The sequence below is a fragment of the Lichtheimia ornata genome (assembly GCF_029851405.1).
Source record: "Lichtheimia ornata isolate CBS 291.66 chromosome Unknown scaffold00116, whole genome shotgun sequence".
Lineage (NCBI taxonomy): Eukaryota > Fungi > Mucoromycota > Mucoromycetes > Mucorales > Lichtheimiaceae > Lichtheimia > Lichtheimia ornata.
The window spans coordinates 13184-40533 of NW_026695436.1; the positions used below are offsets into that span (position 1 = coordinate 13184).

The 27350-nt window shown below is 43.8% G+C and overlaps 13 protein-coding genes across 13 annotated transcripts; 8 read left to right on the top strand and 5 right to left on the bottom strand.

Moving 5' to 3' along the window:
- Positions 1–121: 121 nt before the first annotated feature.
- On the bottom strand, positions 122–2265 carry O0I10_012209 (uncharacterized protein; the record flags this gene model as incomplete). Its single annotated transcript, XM_058492155.1, has 6 exons — positions 122–316; positions 384–1289; positions 1413–1651; positions 1747–1811; positions 1872–1955; positions 2021–2265. 6 exons carry the CDS (start codon positions 2263–2265, stop codon positions 122–124), a joined length of 1734 nt encoding a protein of 577 aa, XP_058337065.1.
- A 1005-nt stretch (positions 2266–3270) lies between these two features.
- On the top strand, positions 3271–3687 carry O0I10_012210 (uncharacterized protein; the record flags this gene model as incomplete). Its single annotated transcript, XM_058492156.1, has 1 exon — positions 3271–3687. The coding sequence occupies one exon, from the start codon at positions 3271–3273 to the stop codon at positions 3685–3687; it is 417 nt and encodes a 138-aa protein (XP_058337066.1).
- Positions 3688–3882: 195 nt separating this feature from the next.
- Positions 3883–5866, bottom strand: O0I10_012211 (uncharacterized protein; the record flags this gene model as incomplete). The annotated part of the gene is made up of 3 exons (XM_058492157.1): positions 3883–4394; positions 4454–4927; positions 5014–5866. 3 exons carry the CDS (start codon positions 5864–5866, stop codon positions 3883–3885), a joined length of 1839 nt encoding a protein of 612 aa, XP_058337067.1.
- A 1808-nt stretch (positions 5867–7674) lies between these two features.
- Positions 7675–8672, bottom strand: O0I10_012212 (uracil phosphoribosyltransferase; the record flags this gene model as incomplete). Its single annotated transcript, XM_058492158.1, has 6 exons — positions 7675–7693; positions 7754–7967; positions 8039–8105; positions 8160–8217; positions 8293–8440; positions 8528–8672. 6 exons carry the CDS (start codon positions 8670–8672, stop codon positions 7675–7677), a joined length of 651 nt encoding a protein of 216 aa, XP_058337068.1.
- Positions 8673–9524: 852 nt separating this feature from the next.
- O0I10_012213 (uncharacterized protein) lies at positions 9525–11790 on the top strand (the record flags this gene model as incomplete). The annotated part of the gene is made up of 2 exons (XM_058492159.1): positions 9525–11538; positions 11597–11790. The coding sequence occupies 2 exons, from the start codon at positions 9525–9527 to the stop codon at positions 11788–11790; spliced, it is 2208 nt and encodes a 735-aa protein (XP_058337069.1).
- Positions 11791–12418: 628 nt separating this feature from the next.
- On the top strand, positions 12419–12963 carry O0I10_012214 (thioredoxin; the record flags this gene model as incomplete). Its single annotated transcript, XM_058492160.1, has 4 exons — positions 12419–12487; positions 12561–12591; positions 12665–12756; positions 12829–12963. The coding sequence occupies 4 exons, from the start codon at positions 12419–12421 to the stop codon at positions 12961–12963; spliced, it is 327 nt and encodes a 108-aa protein (XP_058337070.1).
- Positions 12964–13479: 516 nt separating this feature from the next.
- On the top strand, positions 13480–14003 carry O0I10_012215 (thioredoxin; the record flags this gene model as incomplete). Its single annotated transcript, XM_058492161.1, has 4 exons — positions 13480–13542; positions 13604–13634; positions 13715–13806; positions 13866–14003. 4 exons carry the CDS (start codon positions 13480–13482, stop codon positions 14001–14003), a joined length of 324 nt encoding a protein of 107 aa, XP_058337071.1.
- An 825-nt stretch (positions 14004–14828) lies between these two features.
- On the top strand, positions 14829–16418 carry O0I10_012216 (uncharacterized protein; the record flags this gene model as incomplete). Its single annotated transcript, XM_058492162.1, has 7 exons — positions 14829–15091; positions 15151–15466; positions 15519–15618; positions 15693–15751; positions 15822–15923; positions 15979–16045; positions 16114–16418. The coding sequence occupies 7 exons, from the start codon at positions 14829–14831 to the stop codon at positions 16416–16418; spliced, it is 1212 nt and encodes a 403-aa protein (XP_058337072.1).
- A 298-nt stretch (positions 16419–16716) lies between these two features.
- On the bottom strand, positions 16717–18523 carry O0I10_012217 (uncharacterized protein; the record flags this gene model as incomplete). The annotated part of the gene is made up of 5 exons (XM_058492163.1): positions 16717–16955; positions 17014–17225; positions 17304–17490; positions 17558–18167; positions 18233–18523. The coding sequence occupies 5 exons, from the start codon at positions 18521–18523 to the stop codon at positions 16717–16719; spliced, it is 1539 nt and encodes a 512-aa protein (XP_058337073.1).
- Positions 18524–19086: 563 nt separating this feature from the next.
- On the top strand, positions 19087–20100 carry O0I10_012218 (uncharacterized protein; the record flags this gene model as incomplete). The annotated part of the gene is made up of 1 exon (XM_058492164.1): positions 19087–20100. One exon carries the CDS (start codon positions 19087–19089, stop codon positions 20098–20100), a length of 1014 nt encoding a protein of 337 aa, XP_058337074.1.
- Positions 20101–20254: 154 nt separating this feature from the next.
- On the bottom strand, positions 20255–21978 carry O0I10_012219 (uncharacterized protein; the record flags this gene model as incomplete). Its single annotated transcript, XM_058492165.1, has 4 exons — positions 20255–20849; positions 20913–21409; positions 21530–21653; positions 21731–21978. The coding sequence occupies 4 exons, from the start codon at positions 21976–21978 to the stop codon at positions 20255–20257; spliced, it is 1464 nt and encodes a 487-aa protein (XP_058337075.1).
- A 984-nt stretch (positions 21979–22962) lies between these two features.
- On the top strand, positions 22963–23882 carry O0I10_012220 (uncharacterized protein; the record flags this gene model as incomplete). The annotated part of the gene is made up of 4 exons (XM_058492166.1): positions 22963–23265; positions 23322–23419; positions 23484–23577; positions 23655–23882. 4 exons carry the CDS (start codon positions 22963–22965, stop codon positions 23880–23882), a joined length of 723 nt encoding a protein of 240 aa, XP_058337076.1.
- Positions 23883–25187: 1305 nt separating this feature from the next.
- On the top strand, positions 25188–26667 carry O0I10_012221 (uncharacterized protein; the record flags this gene model as incomplete). The annotated part of the gene is made up of 2 exons (XM_058492167.1): positions 25188–25658; positions 25717–26667. The coding sequence occupies 2 exons, from the start codon at positions 25188–25190 to the stop codon at positions 26665–26667; spliced, it is 1422 nt and encodes a 473-aa protein (XP_058337077.1).
- Positions 26668–27350: the final 683 nt, after the last annotated feature.

Sequence of the window (27350 nt, forward strand, 5' to 3'; positions counted from 1 at the left end):
AGAGGAAGAGAGGAAAACACAAGGAGAAGAAAGAGAGCCATGGAGGAGATAAAAACGAAAAAGAAGGGTATCCATTGACAACAGAACACCCATCAACATCATCATCATCATGGTATTCTCCTTACTTGCCAACCTTGGTTGAAAGTTCAAAGCGTTGGATAAATAAGGTGGAAATGAAGGCAAGTGAAGCCATGGCAACCATCGCATAGAAACTGTAACGCAAGGCAACCTCGTAGGCATCAAGTACAATATCCAAAATATCGGCTGGCAATAATGAACGCACCTCGCTCATTGACTGGCGGGCAATTTCAATATACTAAATAAGGGTAGGGGTAGATTAGCAACCTTGCATGAAAATGACATTGATCTTTCTTTCTTTGTACCTTTTCAGCATCAGGGCCAGTAATCTTTTCAGCAAGGATACGCTTGACGACAGCTTGGAAGACGGCCGATGTCACCGAGATACCAATGACACCACCAGCAGATCGGAACAAGTACGACATGGACGTAATGGTGGCCATTTCAGATGCAGCAATGGTCGACAACATGGCGATGAGGGTTGTTGTAATGAGGATGCCCATGGAGAGGCCATCGAGGATAGTGGTGATGAAGTAGAACCACAATGGGGTGGTGGCTGTCCAGAATGAGTATCCAGTGATGGCAACGAGCAAGGTAAAGGCGGCAGTGATGGTGATGCCCTTGTATTCACCGGTACGTGAGATGAAGAAGCCTGAGAATACAGAGCCACATGATAACGATACAATACGAGGCATCAAATAGAGACCTGCACGAGTTGGGCTGTTTCCAAGTACTGCTTGCAAGTAGAGTGGAATCATGTATACGGACGACATGGTTGCCATCAATGTCCAAAAGTTGGCCAACGAGCATGCGAGTGGAGTACGACTGGTAACAATGGACCATGGCATCAAGGGATTATCAGCAACCTTGGCTTCAACCACACCAAAGAGCAAGGTCAACACCACCGATGCAGCCAAGCAACCAAGTACAAAAGGATCAGACCAAGGACGTGTGTTGCCACCCAATGAAGTTGCCACCATGAATGCAACCACAGCTGTTACAATGGTTCCAGCACCAAGCCAATCGATCATCTTGAGACGTTGCATCAATGTCGAGTTGTCGTTGCGCTCTTTGAGATTATAGTTGGTCATGACGCATGATGCCACATAGATGGTGACAAGAAGGATTGGAAGATTGATATAAAAGCACCAACGCCATCCCACTGTATCAGTAATGAATCCACCCAATGGACCACCCATCAATGAGCCGAGCTACGGAGCAAAACATCATCGCACTTTAGCAAAAAGATTGGATTGCCGCACAACAGACGCACACAAATGCTACAGCAGCAGCATCCTCCGTGCATCGGCCTTGTCTCAATTTGTTACACTTACACCATATGCCATATTACCGTATCCTTGGTATTTACCACGATCTCGCAAAGATACCAAATCACTGATAATGACAGTAGTCAATGTGTTGATACCACCACCACCAAGACCAGCCACGAGACGTGCTACAACAAGGGACCATAAGTTGGGAGCAGCACCACAGAGCAATGAGCCGATGAAAAAGACAACCGTTGCAAAGAGCAAAGCAGACTTGCGACCAAAGACGTCCGAGATCCGGCCATCTGCAACATCGAAAAGGTATACAACACCGATGAATGATTGGTTACACAATGCTTATAATTTTCGTTCTCCTCTCTGATTAGCAGAATATACTTACACAGGGGCTGCAATGCAGTGTAGCTCAGAAGATACGCTGTGGCAATCCATACAATCTCGTTCGACCTAAGGGAATGGCACATGTCAACAATACATCAACCAAGGTAATCAATCCTCCATCCTTACTTTTGAAATTCGGTACCAATTTGTGCATAGATCGTGGCTACAATGGATGAATCCAAGGAACCCAGCGTGACAGCAACCCAAATCCTTTATCATATGTACAATGTGAGTTGAAACGATAAAGGAAAACCAAAAGATGATGGATGACTTACGATCCCAAAACAGTGAGCAGCGATGCACCATTGAGGCGACGAGCTACGATATCATCTTGCTGTTGGGTGGTGCCTTTGCTACTAGAGCTGGAGGAGGTGCTGCTTCGTCGACTTGCCAACGAGGGTGGATTGGAAGTAAGGATGGTAATGCAATCATCATTATCGCTGGACGCAGAGGTTGTCTTGTAGCCTGCCGGTGACAGGGTATCGTTCAAAAGAGGCGTGGTTTCCTCCCTTCGCTCCATTACAAATGCTGCTGTGGATGTCGGTGGATGAAGAGTGATACGGAAAAGAAAAAGAAAGGGAAAGGAAAAAAGAGGACACAGACAACTTAATTATCACCGACGGCAGGGTGCCCCTTTTTACTTTTTATGTACGGCACAAAAGACTTCCACCTGAGTCATGATGTTTCCCTTTGCCCTTTCTCTACTATCTACTACCTAGCCACTCCATATCATAATGACAACAATAATAAAGGTAGCCATAGTGACAAAATGTGACACCATCATCCTCAGCCCCCACCTTCTCAAACCAGAAAGATTTGAATAGAGATAGTGTGGAAACATTATCACCATTATGCATGCATGCAAACTCCTCCTCAATGGGGCCCCATCATCATTTATGTAGCATTTTTGCTGTTCACCAATGGATGGGTTTCACCCACTCTTGTGGTCATTGTATAAGAAAACTATTATAGCTTCCCACGATAGCAATACTTTTTCATCCGAACGACGGGGACGGATAAAGTTTACGACTACTACTACATGATGCAGCATCCCATATGACACTTTTACTGCTGCAGGATCATTTTTCTTGCTTGCAGTCGATCACTATCAAGAACATGTGAAGGGAGTCAAGGTATCTTAAAATGGAAGATGTGACCGTAAAGGGCCAGGGGATGATCTACTTGTGTGTGCGCATGAGCCATAGGATCGGGTATAAGCAGTAACGAGAGTGATAAATCGGATGAAGTATTGGGACACAAGGTTAAATACAAGACACGATAAGCTTTTCGATGGGAGAATTAGTAACAGCATGGTCGCTTGAACCATCCAAGCCAACCAAGCTCTTGTTGCCATTCACACTGATAGCAAACATTGGATGTAATGTTATTTCCTCCACGCATGTAACAATATCAATAGTGAATGGCCTATTTCTGTTTGTAGCATAATGCACATCTCACAATATTATGCCGCGTGGACATTAAGTGCTGCGCATTCTACCTCTTTCTTTTCCTCTTTTACAAGACCATGTCGTTTCGACCTCCCAGAACACTCCCCATTCTCACTCTTTTCCACAATGCCAATATCGCCCAATCGCGTGCTGCCTTAGAAATGCTCAAGCGCTCATGTCGACGCGAGGATGGCAATGATGCCTATCGAGTGGACGTTATGGACAAGGACGACAAGCCCACGATAGACCAACTACGTCAAATTGCCAGTTTCCTTCCCAAGCAAGGTGCCGAGTCAGCATGGCATCGTATGGTGCGACCCGATGCTCACGTACAAGATTGGGCCGAGATAGCTAGTGTCATCCACGATGATCCAGGCTTATTGCAACGACCCTTGGTGGTGGATTGGAATCGCGGTGCAGCAGCTATTGGTCAACCCACCATTGATAGCATTGAACAACTCATCAAAGAACGTATCAATCAGAAATCATCATAAATGAATAATGTTGTGTGTGTATTTACTCGATGCTTTGAAGAACGTGTACACGAGATGAAATAAAGCAAAAAATGTAAACAGTAAGGAAGAAGAACTCGAAGTGTGTGTGTTGGTGTGTGTATGGGATATAGTACATCGGATGAATAAGTGATGATGATGGTGGAGTATATGTGAATGAGGTAGAAGACGACAAAGTTAGTGGTGTTTATGCTTAACTTTATGCTTGCGACGATCCTTTTTCTTTGTAGGGAAATCTTCTTCGCCAGAGACGCAAGGTGTTTCAATGTCAAGAACAACAACGTTGCCTCGCTCAAGAACACGTGGATCAGATGGACGCGTTAGCAAATGATGCATATGATCAGCTGCATGCTTCTCTGGAGTACACATAGGAATGCTGTTCACCCATGAGTCGGCAAGGATATCATCGAGAGAGCAGCGTTTGGTGGGATCGGTTTCCAGGATACGTCCAAAAATGGGCCGTGCTTCACGTGGCAACAATTTGAAAAGACGAGCAGCACCATTTGTGGATGGCGTAATAAAGTTTTTGAAAGATTGATCTTGAGAAGGACGTGGTATCCGCCATGGGAAACGGCGAATGGTCATGCAAATAAAGACAATGGCACAACTCCATAGGTCACTTGCTGCAGGATCATAATCAGGTTGGGTGTATTGTTCCGGTGCAATATAAGGATCAGAGCCACACACGCCTAAGAATGATTGATATGAGTATCATGCCACGTGATCCAACGCATATGAGAAAACTTACCCTTGCTTCGATGCATCTTATCTTCAAATGGATACTTGTATACCACGGCACATCCAAAATCAATAAGCTTCACAATACCACGTTCGTCAAGCATCATGTTATCCAACTTGAGATCACGATGAGCGATACCCATTGAATGCAAATATTGTACACCATTGAGCATTTGCCGCCAGCAGCATGCAATTTCCTCACGTGTCATTTTGCCGCTCATGACAATGTTGAACAAGTCGTTGGGTGCGTACTCCATGATTTCATAAAACGATGAGCGTTCTTGAATGATATCCAGTGTCTCAATGACGTTGGCATTGTGTAAGGTGGATCCAATGCAAAATTCGGCAGTGACCTTTTTGACATACTCCTTTTCGTTTTCATGTGGGGCTCTCTTTCGAAACTGCTTGACAGCAAATGTCTTGCCATCCGTGCTCCGACGAATCACACGCACCGAACCACCGGCACCTTTACCGACAAAGCGTCCTAAAACAGCATCAACCAACCATTCGTTACTACCCACTGTATGTTTCACATTTTGCCATGTTCCGCACAAAAGGGAAAACACTTACCCCATTTGCCATAGCGTCCTTCGATATCCTTATTGAACTCATTGGCAAAGCTCAAGTCGCTCATACTGCTACTCGCACTGATGGTAGTTTTGTTTTCGGATACACCTTTCTTTTTCTTGTGCTTGTCGTGTTTGAAAAAGCGTTTGAGTCCATGGAAAAGTGTCTCCTTTTTCTCCAAGTGATGGAAGTGTGTTTGTTTGTACTTTGTATTGTACTCTGGTTTCTTGAACATGAATTGGGATGGTGTTGAGGGTCGACTAGGAATCGATGTTGAGGTGCTGGCACTGGGTACAGGTTGCTCGCCAATGCTGCTCAACGTACGATCATCATCATCATCATCATCGTCATCATCAATATGATTAAGATGGTTGTTCTTGGCATTGCCGCCTGTTGGTGAAGCGGGACGTGAAAGCGATAATGGTGTACTAGGCGAGGATGAGGATGAAATTACAATCTGAGGCGATGGCTGGTTTGATACAATGGTTCCAGAAGAGTGCCGAGCAACGGGTTTAGGTCGTTGTTGTTGTTGCTTTTCACCACTATGATGGGGAGACAAAGATGTCGGGGTATCGACATTGGATGGTGGTTTACGACCAAAGTAATGATGATGTTCAACAACCGGGGACTCATCATGGCTCGCTTCATATTCATCAATGTGATCGTGTGGTGCAGGAGTGCCTGGAATGGATACGTCTGGCGTTACATTTTCGAATTTATGGCAACCACCATCACGCTGATTGTATTGCAAAATCTTGGCTGGTGTATTAAAATCGGCAGCATGAAGATTGTGAACGAGCACTTGCTGAGAGAGGGATGAAGGTCGTGATCGGGTATCTGTATGGTGATGAAGCATAGAAAGTATACAAAGAAAAAGAAAACACCAAGTTTCAATGAAAGAGAAAGAAAGTGAAAGGGAAAAAGATTCGCACACAGATATATAAAAGGACATGATCCAGTGCCTGTTTTAGTAATCGGTCGGCCCATGATGGTCTTTTTGCTTTCCGCAGAATTTGGAAACATGCAAACGTCCTTTTTGGATCACATCGGCTCTTTCGGTCCTGCATTATCTCAGCAGTTTAGCTAATGCGTTTCATCATTTTACATGCGATGGCGACAAATCACGGGGAAAATGGGGTCGATGTGGAAGAAGAATAGCCAATCTCCTAAAAGAAAGTGCGCACTTGTAACGGGAAAAACTCATCACCGATATCATTTTGCCACCCAGCATGAAAGGTTAAGGGTTTAGTTGGCACATGCGTTTGTTGATGATTCATGTGTTTCTCCACAACCATCCAGACCGTGTGGTCGATCTATTGTTTTTTTACGATAACGTGCATGCTTTTTTGTTTATTGTCTTTATCAGTCTAGGCCACTTTGTTACTCATATCCTCCCACGTGGCGGTTGTTCGGGAACCGCCCATCTTAAATACGCACATGCGCTTACATAAAAAGTTGTGCCGATACAGTAGCAGCGATCGTATACATACATATCTGCCGTGTTACAAGGAAAGGTGCTAGGTGCGTGTGTGATTGTTCACCGGGAAAAACCAGCATACTTATCTTGGCTAGACTCGCTTTTCATTGTTTTCAAGAAGCCATTACTATTCAAAGTCGCTGCTGTTGAACAACATAGATGCTATAATCACACTGCCACATCTCGTGCAAATAAGCTGACATCTAATGTTGTGCGTTCGGCACATCTACTTGTTTCCCTTTCTTTTCCCCTGAAACAATAAAAGTGTGACACCCTATCGCTGCCGGTGTACCATTACCCGACAAGCCGATTGCGTGGATCTACGTATGCCCGTAGACTCAAAAGTCATGTGATCTCCAATGAATGTAATTGATCCAAGGCAGCAACGTACACCATCACATGTATGAATGCATGTAAATGTATTATGCAAGGAAGCCAACCCTGGAGGTAATTGTGCGCTCTAATGCTTTATTCCGCTTAATTACGTAAAACAGAGACAAGGAATGATTGTCCAGGAACAACCGACAATGAAATGAAACAAAAGGACGTTGCTAATAATCCATGTCGGGATTCTCGGTTCAGCCCGCCATTGGACATGAGACACCTATATGGGTATTAAGGAAAATGCATTACCCAAAACCTTGATTTTCACTCCATCGGCTTTAGCGAAGGGGCGCTTTCTTTACTTGTAGTATTGCTCCTGATCATGAGCACACCATTTGACGATATCTCACACTCGGCAATAAGATGGCATTGTTATCTTGTGTACAAGCATCTTGTGAGCATCACCATATATGGCATCATCTTCTTATCTACATACGTGAAGGTTGTTAAAACTGTCACCTATAAAAAGAAAGCTATCAATAGGGCATGGGCGACCCTTGCATTAGAAAGCCAGCTTTTGGGGGAGTCAAAAATCATCATGTCCCCGATTGGAATGAAATCTTAATGTCATTTAGCATAAGGAACATCGCGTGATTTAGTATGTTCATGCAGCTCAACTCGCATTTTCGGCTGTACGCAATACTCGGTGAGCTATCCATCTTATTCAAGGAAGCCGACTACTTTCCAAAAAAGAAGGATGCGATCCCACACTTTTCTATACCCTTGACAATGACCCTTCCTTCACAATGACGTCGTTCATGCTGGGATATAGTTTTTTTTTATTCATGCATACCATATGCTCCTTAATCAGTGCCAAAGTACCTATTGTCTTTGTGTGAGAACAATGATCCTTAACATATCCCAAATGATGTATAATCTTACCGACAACCAAAGTCACCAACACCAGGAACGATATACTTGTTTTCATCCAATCCCTCATCGATCTCGCCAACGACGATCTTGACCTTGGGATACTGCTTGACGAATGTCTCGATACCTTCAGGTGCGGCCATCAAGTTCAAAAAGATGATACGATCCTCACGAACGTTGTTATCCAAAAGGACTTTGACAGCTTGCATTGCCGATCCTCCGGTTGCTATACAAGCCACACAACATGCGTTGATTAGCCACCCATTGAAAGCACCATCCTCATTTCTTTCTTCTTACCAAGCATGGGATCCAACAACAATACATAGCGAGATTCGATATCCTTGGGAAGCTTGGCATAGAATAGCTATCAATCTCATGTTAGTAACCAAGGAGATCGGTCTCCAAAGAGTCAAGTTACCTTGGGTTGATGGGTTTCTTCGTCGCGCTGAATCAAAATCTTGCCAATGCGCACGCTCCTGTGTATCCCAGGTAAACAGCGTGAATGACCAGGTACATATTGAATCTCCACCACCTCCTCTTTTGACATTTACCGGCAACATTCACGAAGACCTTGCTCCATGGATTCACCAGCACGCATAATGGATACACCGCAAATACGACCTTCAAAGTCAATACCCTTGTAAGGAACAGCAGTAGGAGTAGACACAGTCTTATCAACAACAGGGAGATGGTTGAGACCTATAGAATACTACTACTATTAGTCTGCTGAGGAATGGTTGCCATGGTGGTGATGGTGGTGGTGGTGGGAACATTGCAATCACATGCCTTCCTCGACCAGCAAGCGAATGATGCGATCAGCATAGAAAATAAAGTCTGCACGAGGAGTATCCCTTGAACGGATGATAGTCATAAGACCCTTGAGTTGTGGGGTGGCAGGCAAGACTTGGACTTGAGGAGGTAGTTCAACCATGATTCGATATTAAGAAGGAAGAAAAGAGAGGAAGAAGAAAAAAATCTTGCAATGCTGCATGTGCTTGAGTATCCGCACGCACGATAAGCATTATGTCTTCCGCTCACCCCCAGCAGTCTACATGTTATCTTTTAGTGGCGTGGTATATTCAACTCAGGATTGGATGGTTGTTCGTGGCACTTTCAGATGACCTCTTTTTTTTTAACCTCATCCGTTGTTGTGCAGCAATGGGATGTGGGGTGAGGTGCCTGAAAAGGATGTTTCCCGATGAATTTGTTTTCTGTATTGTGTATGTCTCGCTATTACGATCATTGGATTCCTTTAATTGATATCATCTTGATATCATTCTCATGAGATTGATTATTATCCCTATAAACAGCTTTTTATATCCAAATCAAGCCTTCATTCCCTATGGAGTAGTGAGTCAGAATTTGATCGAAACCCATTCGATTCTTTGTCTCTTGGCACTTTGTCAGCGAAAATATGGATGATCTTTTCTCTAAAGACTCTTCTGTAAAAAGGGAAATCTTCTATCTTTTTCTGAGTTGAAGCTTATTACATACACAGCCCACTATAACAGCAGCAGCAGCAGCAGCAGGAGGAGGAGGTAGCAGGCTACAAACAAACATTGCCCGAGCCGGCACTTGCACCCACCCGCATACTTTTTTTTTCATGGTCCGCATATCAACTTTCCACCATTCTCTTCTTTCACTTTGCCTTGTCTTTTTAACTCATAAGAGAACGCCACTTTTTCATGTCACAGTGAACATGTTCTACAATGACAATACTTCCTCAACTGGAGAATACAACCATGGGAGACGAAGGGACGACCCCCATTCTCTAGACTCTTACATGCCCACATCGTCCAATTCAAACCATCCTCAACCACAGCCCATTCAACAATCCACCAATAACAGCTCAATCTTGTTTCCTTTTGACAATGCAACTTCTTCTCAACAACCCAGCTCTTCGTACGACCCCTTTTTTTCTATGACTGGTCAAGATACGTATATGGACGATTTCTATAAACATTTGGGTTCTTGGAGCAATCAAGATGCTGCAACCACTCAACAACTGCTTGCATCATCCTTTGAAGATAAGCAACAACAGCAACAGCAACAACAACAACAAGATCCTAGTATGTTCTTCTCTTTGGGTAATCAGCAGGATATTCTTCTATCCGATCCAAACTTTGTGCGACAACAGCAACTATTGCAGGAACAACAGCGAGCTACCATGCAACGTGAAGCACTTCAGCAACAAGATTTCATGGATGACGCTGATATTTCGAATGCATCGGTCATGTTTGACGATATGGAAGATTCTTTTGGAGGAGGTGGAGGTGGTGGTGGTGTTGGCATGGATACCGTTGCTGGGAGCAGTGCACCTATGGATATTCATCAATCTGATCAGCAACAAATACGTTTATCTTATCCTGATACCATGCCTACCATCAATACTTCTGGTGCTGTTCAGGATACCACGAGGACAATGGCATCTGCTAAACCAATCAAAAAGGACAATCGTCGCTCACCTGGCATGAGACTGAAACGAACCAGTAGCCCTATACCCATCAATGCAAGCGGCAGTGCCGCCGTTGCCCATGCAACAAGGTCATCTGAGATCGATCATCAACGCAGACAAAATGAATTACAAGCACGTTTCAGAGTCAACTACAACAAAAAGACATCAAGTGGCATGGCTGGATCTGCACCAAAGACATCTTCGACGCAACAACGATCCTCTCTTGGTGCTGCTGCCGCTTTTGGAACATCAGTGCCAACCATACCAACGACACGTTTTGATGAGAGTACCGGTGCTGCATCATCATTCCCTGCAGGGACATCACCTTTACAAGTGGGAAGCTTTGGCAATGGAAGCACAAGTGGAATGATGAAAGGGGGTCAAGCTACGTCATTTCCTTCAAGAACAATGCCTATCCAGATTCAACGAGTACAACGGCCTCCTAATGCAGTACCCTTTGATGCCGAAGAACATCAACGTCAATTGGATGATCAGTTGGAGAAGGTGGACTTTGACGATATCACTGTATCGGAACTCAAGGACATGTTACGACAACGAGGAAAACCAGCAACAGGAAAAAAGGTGGTGCTTGTGCAACGATTGCAAGAGGAACGTGAATTGATCAAGGCTATAAGGAGTGGAAAGATTCAACGCCATTCTCAACCTCCACCACCCTCATCACGGCCTATTGAATCTGCACGTCCACGTTCATTCCAAGCTTCATCACCTATGGCCATTCATGCAGCAGTGCAACAGCAACCACCCCAATCGCCTATGCTTGGAGCAGGTGGCTCATCTTCTTCAGTGCCTAATTCGTCATTGATGATTCCTGGCTCACCCAATTCGGTTACCATGTCACTCAACAGAATGCATATTGGATCACCACCCATGACAGCACAACAACAACACCCGCGTAGATTCTCGCCTTATGCAACACCAAGCTCACCTCGTCTTGGCTCGTCATCTCCCAAACCACAAAATCAGCAACCGCCACCCTCAGCATCTTATTCGTCTTCTGTGCCAACGAACGCCCTTTCTTCATCACCGGGTAGCTTCACTTTTGGTTCGCCTTTATCTTCCTCTTTCACAAATCGATTTCCTCAACAACAGCGCCAAATACCTACAACGTATGGTAGACCCAAGAGCTATGCACCTTTCACTTCTTCAGCACTTGCAACACCTGATCGTGATGATGACCATGATCCATTCGATGATTACAAGGATGAATCTTCTTCTCAACAACAACAACAACAATACATGGATCAATATGGAGCATCTTCATCAGCTGCTGTTCCTGTCAAGATGGAAATGGACCCAACCATTGAAAGTGTGCTCTATGGTGGTAAGTGTTTCCTCCTTGTTCTTTATATGCATATCCTCATGATGAATGTATGATACAGCAAACACCAATTTTGATATCCCAGAAGGATTTACCGAAGAAGATCTTGCGGCTGTCCTTGCCGGCCAAGGATTCGGCAATCTAGACATGCATTCCAACAATAACGACCCATCTGGAGGTGGTGGTGGTGGTGGCTTCTCATCCAATGATATGGCCCTTTTTGACAATCATGTTTCTCATGCAACACCACGGTGAACAATGAATGTATATGAAACGTTTTGATATAAAGAGATCTCTCTCGCTCGCTCTCTCTTTCCTTTCTATTTCTCCTCAACCCCCCTCACTTAAAGTCATCGTTCATGTATATATTGTGTTGTCGTGTTCTTCTTTTTCTCTTGCGTTTTGATGCTTTATCCTATCTAGAAACACATATAATTATAAATGCATGATCGATCTCGGTCAATCCATCTGCCGGGAATCTATTGGTAGATGACTGCGGATGCTTTGTCGGGGATCATCATTTCTATATTTTCATTCATGTGTGGGAAATGATAATGTTTATATACATACATAGTAGGTAGGAGCGAATAGTAAGGGATGATGATGATGGTGATGATGATGCGATCTATACTACTTGGATTAATCAGCTCAGCTCTATGGGGTCATCCGTTTTTTTTTCTAAATGTTTCCAGAGACGCGATGGTGCAATTCTATTGAGAGGAAGAGATTCATCCAAAAACACTGTCCTATGCTTAGTAATAGCTGGGCTGTTAGTCATACGTGTTTGATTGGCTCGTCATCATCCACCTAGCCCGACGTGCTATAAAAACTCACAACCACGAAACGTATACAGAGTTTTCTTTACCCGTTTGTCTATTTCGAAATGGAAGTCCAATTCAAAGAACCCAAGAACCTTGAAGAGTTCCACAAGCTTATCTCCGAGAACAAGAAGGTACGTTGTGCAGCGTTATGCTTACCCTCACTTTGGCCCAATGCCAATCCTCATGAACGCGTCGCTTTGCTAGGTTGCTATTGATTTCCACGCCACCTGGTGCGGTAAGTCCATAAACATGTTTGGGGGTTCTCTTGACAACTGTGGATTCTCATACAAAGCGTTGCTATACTAAAGGTCCCTGCAAGTTGATTGCTCCCAAGTTTAAGCAGTACGCTGCTTCCAACCCTGACATTACTTACGCAAAGATTGATGTCGATGATGTTGCCGTAAGTATATCATTGGAAGAAATAAGGATGATAAGGAACATAGTCTGATGACAGGATGTGATGTTAAAATAGGACGTCGCTGCTGAAGTTGCTGTTCGTGCCATGCCTACTTTTGTTTTCTACTTGGATGGCCAAAAGTTCGACGAAGTTGTTGGTGCCAACGCTGCCAAGCTTGAGGAAGCCATCAAGAAGTTGGCTAGCGCTTAAGTGCTCTAAGCCTATTCATTTCGTGTATCCGATTTTCTCTCTCCCCCACCCCACCATGTGTATACTCACTGTGAAATAAATACTTGGCATTTGCTATAAACACGATCCATTAAAGGCTGTGCATGATTAGGTTTCTCGGTTACCATCCGACAGCTGTACCCATAAAACACCCACACCAATAAACCTTGTGTATCATCGTCCCAATCCTTAGTCAACAAGTTGTTGCATTGATACTACCTACATACCACGCACTCGTATACATATCCAAATCGACCACGCAGCTAAGCCCATCATCGTATATTGCATTCATCCTCTTTTTCCCCCAACATCCATCACCACAAATGTGTTGAGTTACAGGATTAACAAACAAAAATGCAAACAAACGCACGCGTCCACGTTGATTGGTTGTCAGTCTGGCATTGCATATAAAGAAAGCGCTAAGCAAACACACGCAACCCCCTCGCTTCTTTTCCTTCCTTACTCATCTTTTTATCCCTGCAAAGCTTACAAGAGAACATGCCTGTTACCACCATTACATCGCTTAGCCAATATCATGATGCTATCCAAAACAACAAAAAGGTTGGTGCTGCGAGAAGAGGGTGGCTGCTTTGAATAATGAGGACACTAACACGCGGTCTAGATTGTATTTGATTTCCATGCAGAGTGGTGTGGTGAGTATAATAGATACACTTTCTAAATGAGATGAAGCACTCATATGCTAAAACCAACAATGGCCTTGTTACAACAATAGGCCCTTGCAAGTTAATCGGGCCCAAGTTTGAAAAATTCGCTGATGAGTATGCTGGCATTGCTTATGCCCAAGTTGACGTGGACGCTGTTCCTGTATGTAGAGCGAAGACGTATGCATGCAATGGTATAACACTGACTTGGTACAACTATAGGATGTAGCGGCTGAAGCTGAAGTACGCGCCATGCCAACGTTTGTGTTTTATCATAACGGCAAAAAGGTCAACGATGTTGTCGGTGCCAATGCCACCAAGCTTGAGGAAGCCATTAAGGCATTGGTGAATGCAGAATAGCCAGTGGTTTTGGGGGCATTACATACGCATACCTCCATGTATCTTCTTGCAATACATAGCGGCTCCATTTTTATATTGTTGTCATGCATATGCAAATGACTCAAAAAGATTACTTGTCATGTGATTATGTTCTTTTTCATCATGTCGATTGTTATTGGAAGGCTGGGATGGCTTGAAAATGAATGTGCAGCTACTACTATAATGATTGCTTTGATGAGCTCATCATACCTAAACCATCGTTGAGGAAAGAAAGTAAAGGGAGCCACCCCTTTATAAGGTTAATCCACAATAATTGTCCGGGACAAAGAACTGGCAAATGCAATTTGCTCTTGTAACACCTCCACCACCGGATCATTTTGCTATATCTGGCTCATGAAGAAATTCTACTTCTTCAAGCATTTGCTGTCATGATTCATCCCTTCACCGAGAAATGACCATTCTCGGGTAACAACTTTCAATCTTTTCGAAGCTCGAGCTCCTCGTATTATAAGTTACAGCATTGCTGGATCCAAAAGCTCAATGCGCATTATGAGTCAATAGCGCACTATACATGCTAAGGATGCACGATGCGGGGTAATGACCCTTTTTTGATGAAAACCAACAAGGCTCTCATCTTGGATCGCCATGATCGCTTTTTCCCATGCACCATGATGTTGCTGCCATGTACTACCCAACACAAATTTATTCTTCATCAATGCTCTTGGCTTTTAGAACCGGACAATAGGAATAAAGAACCGGGACAAAATCTGCATGTGAATCCCTAACTGCGTATATAAGCGTGTAGTGCTTGCACAACGGCCAAGGATTGACGACCAACTTTAAGCAATGAAGTTTACATCTATTCTTATTGCCACTGTTGCTGGTGCTATGGTAGCCTCAGCAGCTCCTAGCAGCCGAGAATGCGTCATCAAGCATAATGGCAACGACGATACACAAAACATTATGGATGCCTTTGAGCAATGCAAGGATGGCGGTCGGGTCATATTTTCCAAAGGCAAGAATTATACACTGGGTCCAGTCATCACAACTCCAAAATTGGCCAACGTTGAAATCGTATTCCAGGGCGACCTTGTTTATCCTTTCAACATGTACGTATGACTTGACGTTACGTATCATGATTCATCGTCTCATACATCGGATGACTTAGGTCGTACAATGACACCACTCCTCCTGTGCCTGGTGCTGTGCAAGATGTAAGCAGCTTTTTTACGGTGCAAGGAAAGGATATCAAGGTGACAGGTGAAGGTGGTTCGATTTATGGTACCGGTGAAGAATGGTGGTACTTGGATCCTCTTCCAAGCAATCGCCCTGTGATGATGACGTTCATGGTGGAAAACCTTGACGTGCGCGGCATGCGTTTGATCAACTCACCTAATTGGAACTTTTACGTCCATCGTTCCAAGAATGTACAATTTGATGACATTTTCATTAATGACGTGGATACCGTACATGGCGAGTCTGTGGTAAATACCTTGCCTTTTTGTTAATGACGCATCATTGACATGCCTTTTGTAGCCTCACAACAGCGATGGTTGGGATACCAGTGAGACTGATGGCATTACTATCACCAATTCTTATATCAACAATGGCGATGATTGCGTCGCTATCAAGACCAGTAAGTGAAATGAGGATGCTTCAAGTTGGTAACATTCGATCCAAGAAGCTCATCGAATTTCATCGTTGCCATAGATACAAGCAACATCCATCTCGAAAATCTTTATTGTAATGGTTCCCATGGCATCTCTGTGGTATGATAAACAGCGATCTTGTTGTTGGCTTAATGCATGGCACCCTTAACACTAACCACCATGTATCCAGGGTTCACTCGGCAACATCCCTGAGATGCCTGATTATGTCAGCAACATGTATGTCAAAAATGTCACCTGTGACAACTGCCAAAACGGTGCTCGTATTAAAACGGTAGGTGACATTGTTGTTGGTAATGTGCAATGTGCCTGATTCGTGAATTTGATAGTGGGCATTGGGAGCTCTGGGGGAAGTCCGCAACGTTTCCTACATTGACTTTAGGGTTACCAACTCGGGTAAGATCATAACATCTTCCTTCATGGTTTCCCAAAAGCATGTATCCATGTTCTAATTCTGTCATTAGATCATCCCGTTACTATTGACCAATGCTACTTTAACATCGAAGAAGAGGAATGCAAGGCCAACCCCTCCAAGATCCAAATGAAGGATGTCACTTTCAAGAACATCACAGGTAGCGGCAACAAGAAAGCAGGCTCAGACGTTGTCACCATCATTTGCTCGGCAGAAGCACCATGCGAAAACTTTACGTTTGAGGATATTGATATTGATACCTATGATCCAAGTAGCGTCGAACCCATATACGTTTGCGAGAACCTCGAAAATAGCGAATCTTCAGGCCTTGATTGTTCTTCCCCAAGCGATGATTAGACCTAGAACTTGCATGAAGAATAAACGGTAGCTGACATGGATTACTGCTTTTGAGCGTTTCCTTTATTTTTCATTGTCCCCGAACAATGTACACGGGGTTTCTTTGTGCTCATGGGATTAAACAATGAGCATACTATGTACCTATCCTTGACTCTTTGCCAATCTTAAACCCAACCATGTCTCTTAACTCGTTATTGAGAAGCCATTGATAGCAATGATGAATAGGATGCAACGTGTCTACGATGCAATGGGAAAGCATAATTTGTATCGTAGGTAAGTATTATTATTAATGATGCTACTAGTACACATAAACGAAATTGGGATTCTCCTTGTCAGTGAGATCATCAAAGGCATGGATACCTTCATTATCAATGGCATCCTTTTTCTCCGCTAGGAAGCGTGCCTTTTTCTTGTTTTGACGGATCAAGTGCCATCGGAGAAGACCAAGAACCACTAATAGAATTGCATAGCATACCAAATGTACAGCAAATCCGGTATGATAACGAGGAGCGTCTTTTGCTTGGAAGACTTGGGGGCCTAATTGAGATCAAAGGGTTGATATTGTCGTTGAAGTAAAACGCATTGTGTATCTTACCTATGGCATTACCAGCTGCCCAAAAGACAAAGTTGACTGCAACAGCAACTGTCTTTTTTGTTTGACCGCCTACATTCCGGGTAATGAGTGAAATAGCAAGCGTGGAGGTTGCCCAAAAGCTTAATGCAAGGTAATAGCAGAAAAGCAACCCGGCTTTGGTTGCCAATGTGGTGTTTTCCACTGCCATTAAGACCACTGTTGCAGGAATAGCTCTATGTAAGCACCACAAGGGTTTTCGTGTGAGCAACAATGTGTGTGTGAACCACCAAAATGGTACATATCAAACTCACGGGATGGCATAAGCAATCATGACTAGCACCGTTTGGCCCCATTTTCTCGTGATATAGCTGGATGACAAGAGGCAAAACATAATGTACGCACCGAGTACCATGGCCAACAATTGAGTATCAAGCACACTGAATCCAAAACCCGAAATGATGATATTGGCAAACGCACCGAGGCCCGATGTTGGAAGAGCTATGTACATATAAAGAAGGGTGTTAACAACCTCTGTGATCCACTACCATGATAGCTTTAGCTTCACCTGTGAGAAATGTAATAAGCCCATAAGCCCAAATTTGAGGATCTTTGAATAATCCTTCATACATCTGCTCCTTTCGAAAGGTCTTGTTTTGAAGGCCTGTTTGGTTGGATCGCAACCTTTCGACCATGAGTTTTTTATCTTCTTCAGAGTAACACTTGGCACGCATTGGGCTGTCGGGTAAAAAGAAAAAGACAACAAGGCCCCAAAGGAATGAGAAACAGCCGTATGTCAAAAAGAGAGCCTGCCAGCTTTTCAAGGGACCACTTGTGATATGGGTAAAGGCATATGCAAGTACACCGCCGACAATCTGTTGGAAGCCGTTCATCATGTACCAAAAGGTGACGATCATAGTTTGTTCTTCACGCTTGAACCACATGGCTGATAATACCACCAATGTTGGTTGGCAACTTGCTTCAAAGATACCCAACAAGGTACGGCAAACCAGCAAGCCGACAAAGTTGTGGCAGGCTGCATGACACGCTAATACTGCGCTCCATGCACATACATTGAATGCGAGAAACTTTGCAATGGGGACACGTTGGATGATCCAATTGAGTGGGTATTCGACAATCAAAACGGCAATGTAAATGCATGTTGTCAACCAAGAATACTATGTCATGTATCCATGTTAGAAAATCCCTTGCATTATAAATCCACTTTTCCCCTACGTGTTACCTGTTGACCAACAAGACCGACGTCTTCTGGAAGATTCATGATGGAAGAAAATGATAAGGTGCCTTTATCCAAGGCCTGCAAAAAGTAGGTGACAACCATGATTGGGAGTACTCGGCGATAGAGCTTCCATTTAATACGTTGATTGGTAGCATCGTCAATTTCAACAACATCAGCTGCATATTTGGCCACTTCAGGATCGATACGACTACTGTCACCAACGACGACTTCAGGAGCATGGTTCTCTTTGACATCCATGGATGAGCTTGTGTCCTTTTGTTCGACTTCCGCCATTGCAGTGTCAAGTACCAAGATGAAAGAAAATGAACAAGCGTTGGTGCTACGCAACGCAATGCTTGATCTGCGGCTGTATTTATGCAAAAGCGCGGACAAGGAGGAAATTGGTTTTGTGCACACGCATGTGCATGTTTTGTAAAAGGGCTTACAAGTCATATTAGCTGCCAACAAGCCAAATGCTTACCTAAACAATGATTTGTTTTTCACACCTTCCCACAACACGGATCGAAAGGGCAGGTCACTAGTAGTAGGTAAGCTCCTAATCTCCTTTGAAATTCCCCATCAAGCATCCGTAGGAAATTCCACACATGTAACCATGACGACCGATTCTCATCTCCTTTTTTGGATGATCATACCCCACAACAGCAACCTCATTGTTTCAATACGGGTGGGTGGCATCATCGACAAAATAATGAAATGCATGGGCGATCATTGTCAATGATGCAGCATTGTTTGTCTCGGAAGGTTTCAGTTTGGTTGTTGTCGATCCATAAATGCAGGTAATGTTTGTGTGTGTGTGTGTGATTTTCATTGTTTGTCTTTTTTTTCTTGCTTCAGCCATGTACTGTGTATGGTTGATTCTAGGTTTTCTTGTGAATCTCATTGTTGCACAAGACTCCACAGTGCTTGATGTGCTGCCTAACAATGGAGCTGGCGCTTTCTACAATGCCTTAACGGCTCACCATCATGATCTTGTCGACAAGCTGAAAAAGGCGGATGGATCATTTACATTGTTTGCACCCACGGATGATGCATTACAAGCCTCTGGATTGGATGTCTCAAGTTCCAATGCTTCGGATGTCTTCCAGTATCACTTGTTGGATAATGCACGATTGTCATTGAAAGACATACATTCGGAGCCGCGGCTACGTAATAGCTCTTACATACCTGGTAATGGCAAACGGCATCACATGCCCTATTTGATGGGTACAGGACCCGATGGTATATGGTCATATGGCAACAAGAGCAAAATTGTACATGGTGATATACAAGCATCCAATGGCGTGGTTCATTTTGTTGACAAGGTACTTCAATTACCTGCACCAGCAGAAGATGTATTGCGATCCATGCCAGAGACAAGAGCATTTGCCGAACAGCTTCGTCAGCTCAACATGTCCTTGTCACTTGTCACACATGCCACCATCTTTGCACCAACCAACGACGCCGTAGCCAAGCTCAACTCCACCATTCCTGATACACCTACTCGAGCACTCACTTTGCAGCATCTCATTATCGACAAATCATTCTCACCCATCGTACTCGCTCGGCGCGATAGCGTTGTCAATGAACATGGCATGGGTTTCAACGTCACGCATAACAATGATACTCAACATCCCGCATCCATGATCCAAGGTGTCACGATCAAAGTACCAGATCAAATTTACAAAGATGGTATTATTCATATCACGGATGGGATCATCTTGCGTGGCGGCCTTGAACAGCCTGATGTATCACTACCAGAAAAGCTTCCGGATACGACCTCTTTTTCCACTTCACTCGATCCCCTTTCCATAGCCAGTAGTACCATGATGATCATGAGTGTTATCTTTTTTGTATTTGCAGATGGTGTGTGATATAAACGATAGGATGAAAAATAACATGAGAATGTCAAATCTTTTTGCGTGGTGTGTATAGCTATATATACTGTGAGATGAGTGTGTGTAGTACAAGGCATTAAGAAAGGAGGATGTTGTTTATGAGGAGGGTTGAATTACGATAATCGTAATATCATGAAGAAGAGGAAGAGCACAAGATGTTGGATAGGAGGAGATTTTCGGTGTTGACAACGTTGCATGGGCTTTGGGTAGTGCCTGGACAAACGTGTGCATTGATACCAAGGCGATGTGTATCCCAAAGAACAATACGATCGCTTGCCATGTGTTGTACTGCATGACGCATCACGTTGGCAAATGCATGGCTACGGCCTGCATTCCATGACGTGCCATGAATGGTGCCACAGCAAAAGTATTGTGGGGTACGTACAACAATCGTCTGTGTTGGATAGACCTTGGTCATTAAGTGGATCAAGAATTCGGTAAAGGCGTGCCAGTATTGTCGTGGTGTTAACCGGTTTTGCTCAATGTCATGGTTACCAACGCCAACAATCACCACATCAGCACGTGGGATATCCTCTTGTTGTAGCACATCACGCCAATGGCCATCCATGCCAATGCTGTTATCCATGATAAGGTATTGAACATCCGTATTTGCAGGCCATCCACTAGTAGCAGCATCAAGGACAAGCTCATCTTCATTATAGCCGCACTTGTCATTATCATCGACCACACTACAATCTTCACCCGAGGCAAACGAACGCATGTTTCTATGAAGGTTTACAACACGATTAGTATTTTGTCAGCAGCATCATGTGCATGGTTGGTTTTACCTCCGCACGTGAATATCGCCGACAACATGAACGTTTTTAGCATCAAGGCATTGGGCTGCTTCAGATGGGGTGATGTCGCGCAATTGACAAGTGTCGGGAGTATAAATCAAAAAATCGGAATCAACCATATCATCCATCGTTTTGTTGATCCAACTACCGGCTGTTGCATGAGTGGTATCGCAATACGATTGGGCTTGGTCAATAACGGGTGGTGTGTTGACCGTGACCCGGTGATGTGAGGTATAATGGAAAGGTCGGTGAGCGTGATAAATAGGGGCTTCCCAAAAATAGGAACGGTATTCGGTGGTGCTTTCAAGGCGATAGGTGTCAGGGTGAGCAAAGTGTACAGCGCTATAGTATACGTTGCTTTGTTTGTGGTGCTGTTGTAGCGTAATTGGAATCAAAACATGATCGCCCACTGCTTGGATTGTGATGCTGTCAGCTGGTGCAAAGTGCGTTTCAGGTCGTATAGCACCCACGGCTGGAATTGGTCCAAGCTATGGAAATCAATTCTCGATTTAGTCCAAGCCTCACACATACGCACGCACACACCCCCTCCCAAACTAAGCATCCCCACGTGGGGAGTTACAAGGATGCAAAGGAATAAAGTAACCTACCAAAACAACAGCACACAAGCTGTCACCAGCTTCGATGGTAAAGTTTCTCGATGTATACTTTCCATCGGGTCGCATGAACATAGCTTTTGATGCCCAACCATCCCAATGCGTACGATCCGATGCTCTATTTAAATACATCTTTACTCAGTTTCATTGTCTCAGTGGAGCCAAATTTATGGACTTGGTATCGTTCAAACTTACAGCCAGCTGAAGTCTACTTTATCACATGCAGTTGTTTCGTTGGATAAAGTGCTCAATGCCGAAGAAGGAGGTGGGGGTGGCGAGATGATGGGTTGTTGTTGTAGCTGTTCCTCGGGCGATTGTTGTAACACGGATGATAGTGGTCTGTCGATTTGATATGCAGCATGCCGAAAATAAGTTAAAGAGAATAAAAGCGTCAACAGGACAACAATGAGAACAATGTTGTGTCGCTGAAGAGAAGAATACATCTTCCTCGTTTATGAATGTATACGTGAGGGTGTGATATGAAGAGAAAAAAGGTGAAGAAAAGGAAAGAAAGAACAGGAGCAACCTTTTTTACGAGAAGGGGACACAGCTTCCTTTTAGCGCAGATCCATAATCTCCGCCAGGTTTTCAGGATCGACGTTCGTTTGTGTAAGGAATGGCCGACTTCTCTTGATTGTACGACTTGATAGACGGCACAGCATATTGGTCAAATAAACTAACTCTCTATAACTTGGACTCATGCGGGTGTTTTGTGTGGCGTGGTGCGTAGAAGCAATCGAAGCAATTAACAAATACACTTACCTTTTACTGCCCCAGCCCTTGGCACTCACTCAAATCTCACCCGTAAAACACCTCCTCCTCCCTTCTCCTCATCTCTCTCTCTCTCTCTTCTTCTCTTCTTGGTATGGTATATCATCGTCATCTCCTTGTGATAAAAAATTATGTTCCTGAGCGCGCCGCATCGATATCACTAGAGTAGTCGACAGCATACGTGACACATAGACTTGGGACTAAAAAAGCCCTTTCACCACTCATCATTGATGATACAATCTTTTTTGATGCACGACGGCTGTGATTGTCGTTGTTATTCTATTTTTGAGAATGTGACCAAAAATGGGACTTGACAAGCAACAACAAGACATACGTTGTACGATGATACATGCCCTCTCTCTCTTTCCCTCTTTTTCTCCCTCAATGCTTTATACACAATAGATTGCATAATATCGCTTATCATCATGTACACCATGAACACATAAATACACGTATCTTGGAAGCACTTTTCATTAACAATACTTGTCACTGTCACTGCTGGGGACAATGGCTGGGTGAACAAAGAGCATACCATCACAGCTTACTGCTGCTGCTCCTGCTCCTGCTGCTGTTGCTGCTGCTGCCTTTTTTTCGGAACTCCACTTTTTTTCTTTTTCCCTTCCTTCTCTCTTTCAACATTCACATACCCCCTCCCCATGTCAGGGAACGCGAGCCATGACCAAATAGTTCCCGACGGCGAAGCTCATCCCAAGCAAGAGCAACAACAACAGCAGCAACAAGATTCAACCCATAGCAACCCTGACAGCCAAAATGAACAAAACGACGACCCAAACGACGCCATCATGACCGATGTCCAACGGCAGTCGTTAAGTGTACAGATCGGTGACAGTCTCAATGCCATCCAATATCCAGAGTTTTTGCGTACAATTGGCGATTCGAACCAGATCCATACACCATGGGCAGATATCCAACAAGCAATAAAGGCAGCAATACTTGAGGTACTACAACGTGATACAGTGTCATAGCATCTACGCGATCTGATACACGACCATAGCAATGCGAGATTATGGAGCCACAAGCGAGTGAACGCGATCGTAGCATTATCGAAGGAATCAAGACGAATATTTTGCATGGATTGGAACGCCATGAAAGGTACTTCAGGCACCTATTTGACAGGGGAGGAGAAGGACACGTTCACTGATTATGGGCGATCCAGGCCACCATTTACAATTCAACGTCTTTGTGAGCTTATCATCGATCCCAAACGCCATTATCGAATGTATATCAAATACATGAATGCAATTGAAAAGGTAAAGAGAGAGGATGGATATCTATGTTTGTTTTCATGCGTCCTATGAATTCTTGTTGATGGCTCCTTTTCAATCAGGTCCTTACCGTAACATCGGCATGGAACGATTTTATCGAGCATACAGACGCCAATGGATCATCAAGTTCAGCATCACACTTGGCAGAAGTTGGTGGATTACTGGGTGTAGGCGACATTGGTGTGGAGCAGGAACCGATCACCACTGAAGCAAATGGACATCAGGAAGAAAACAAGGACGACAACAACGACAACGGCAATAATATCGACGGCATGGATGTAGACTCGTAATTTTACATACAACATACAGCATTAAAGAATCAACAACATTATATTACACAAATGATCGGCGTGGATTGAGATGTGGGCTTTTCTTCTTTTATCCCAGGGAAAGAGAGAGGTGGTCAGTTGCAAAGTGAATACGTCTCCTCGGTCGTCGTATGTTTATTGGATCAAGACGTTTAAAATGACACACACACACATACACACGACCTATGATCGGCAATGGATGGGGCTCAACAACAAACCGAATGATGAAGCGAGAGGCATATGCGTAGTCGTCACGCACACTTAAACAGCATGACAAGGGTCCTATCAACCCCTCCACCCCCCAAACCTTCTCTCGCTCTCTCCTGTTCACAAGCGCCCCTTGTCCTGTCAATAAGGAATATGCAAGACCACTGCAGCAATGTTGTGAGTGCGTGTGCGTGTGTGTGTGTGGTGTCCCAATTTGAGTTGCAGGATTCACGTTTCCATTGTCGTGTGCACTGCCACCACCCATATCATACATGTCCCCTGATGATAAAGCTGGCAGCAACATGATTCTTTTACATCACATTTGCCGAAATCACTGTATTTTGCATGTGCTCTTTTCTACAATGCAATCATTCTTTGATGACTCGTATCAGTGTGTGTGTCTCTCTCTCTTTTCTTCCATGCAAAAGTTACCAAAAATGTCATTATTGCAATGCGAACGGGTGTGCGGCATCAGTAAAGGACAAGACGTATGCAACTCACATATCCAGTTGACCATGGAGAGAAGAGCACGTTGCGTACATTATGGATGAGAGGAGTGTGCAATAAGAATATTTGTTATCAATACATATACACCTTCAAATTCTTTGTTACATACTCTCTCTCTCGCTCTCTCTCTCGTTGTCTTTCCTTATACATATTCTTTCTCTTATTTTTCTCCGGCCCCTATTTTTATTCTTGCGTATACACAATAACAATCGTGCTGGGCTCTTGCATGAATAATACGGCACAAGGCTAGGGAAAGTTCCGATCTCGTCCCATTCCTTTGATATTTCCGCCATTGACCACACACGCACAAGCACACACGCACACGAGTACCTGCTCACAGCAATAAGGCTCTGCCTATAATCACGCAACATCATTGAGAGGCAATCCAAATTGGAAAAGACAGCATACTCGCATAGACCATCTTCTTTTTCTCTTTTTGCTCTTTTTATTTGTAACTGTTGATTTGTGTACATCTCTCTTTCTCTCTTTTTCCCTCTTCTCCTTTCCCGCTTTCATTCGTCTTATTCCCCTTTTTCATTTCAAGTGTTCGTTTGCATCCTTCTTCTCTTCTACATGAATTCCCCACTCCAACAGTTCTCCACCCATGGATACAACGTTTTCGATCATGGTCGTTACTTTCCAACAACATTACCACAACAACAACAACAACAACCGATGACAACGACAACAACATCATCAGAAGACTTTTTTGATGACGAGAACCAGGTGCCAACACCATCACTATTCAGTGACATTGTTGAAGACTATCTCAACAATTTGAGTCCCAAGAAACGGGACAAAGCATTGGTGGATCAAGAACGATACCAGATGATACAACAAGTACTCAAGGATCCAAGGAACACCGCCATTTCCACTGCCCAATTTCGGTTCTGGGTGAAAAAGATGTTCCAATTGCAGCCTGGAACAGTGGATCTTGTATGTCATGATAGCAAACCTGTTGCTATGCGCGAGCAAATTTATTCTATTCTTGTCAAGGCACATCGAGAAGCACATCATGGTGGACGAGACAAGACATCAGCATTGGTATGTTAACACAAATCATATCATCGTATTATCATGTGGATTACTTATTATCTTAAAGGTGAGGCGAAAGTATTCATGGATACCCAAAGAATTAGTAGCAAGATTTGTACGGCATTGCCCATTTTGTATCACTCGTCGAAATGGTGGCCAAAGCCCTGGGATGTATAAGAGCAGCCTTCGATACAATAGCAATGCAGCGGCTGCTGCAGCGGCAGCGGCAGCGGCAGCAGCGGCAGCAGCAGCCACCGTGAACAATTCAACCACGCGACAACAACATCAATGCAACTTTGATCCACCACCCATGTTGTGTACACCATCAATTCAAGAAGACAGTGACATAGCCTCTTCAGGTCCACCTTCAACCGAAAATGGATATGATACGTCACCCCACCATTATGTACCATCACCACCAAGGCGTGGATCCCACATTGGCGGATACATGTATGATCGTGAAGAAGAAGAATTTCTACATAGCTACGGTCACTATGAACCTGAATCCAAGGGGACATTCCAACAGCAACAACATAATCCGTTTCATCAACTCTTAAATGATGCAGCACGATCGACACATTCTACGCACCACCAAACTACCACCATGATGGCTGATACAAACAACAATAATAATACTACGCCAACGTCAACAGCAGATGCTGCTGCTGCTGCATTCCTTTATCAACACCCAACAGCAGCCTACATGGGCTATTCGTATTACTATCCAAATGTACTTGGCATTGCACCCGCATGTGATAATAATCAACAAGCAAGTTTCCTACGAGCAGGCGGTAATGATGACGATAATGCTACACTGCCATCCACTACTAGCACTGCGGGGATTCTTGCACATCATCAAGAAGAGCAACAACAACAACAACACGCATCCACCAGATCAACTTTGCCTTTCAATTTACCGGTTCATCATTCCACCACCACTACAACAAATCATTTCATGACTACCACCACACATCACGATGACACAACTACTAATGTGCTATTGCAATCATATGAATAAGGGAAAAACCACCACGTTGTCGTTCTGTTAATACCTCTTTTTATCACCACAAGTTATCCTTCATGCCTTTTTCTATAGTAACCTCCTCCATCTTTACCTATATATCATTCTTCTTCTATATACATACATATATACACACACAAAATTGCTCAAAGGCTTTCTTTATATTCGACATGTTTAAAAATGTCTTGCCGGAATAAAAACAAATGATGTTTATACTAAGGAGGTTGTAATGTCAAAGATGCATTGACAGCTAGCTAAACGACGCTATGGTAGCATCAAGTAGGACGACGCAGCATGACTCAGAAGGATCGAGAACTTGTCAGCAGCCCATGTGGTCTTGTGTGCGTGTGAGAAATGCATAATGTTGGAATCGGCTGGGTTGTCGGGCATACATACATAAGAAGCGCCTGATGGTGGGTGGGGTGGGGGAGGAGGGAGGACCATAAATATGTTGTTGGGCTCAAGTATGTGTTACATTGCATGTAATTCTATTCTTCCACCATTGTCCTCATCATAATGAGGATTCTGCATTGTTATTGTGGCACCTTCATCTCATAGAATGAATGTTTATTCTCATCCATAATTTGCTGAATCAACCTTGTTTCATATTCCCAAATCCATTGTTTCAAGAAAACATTGTATGTTTACAGAGTACACAACATCAACACGTGAGAGAAAGG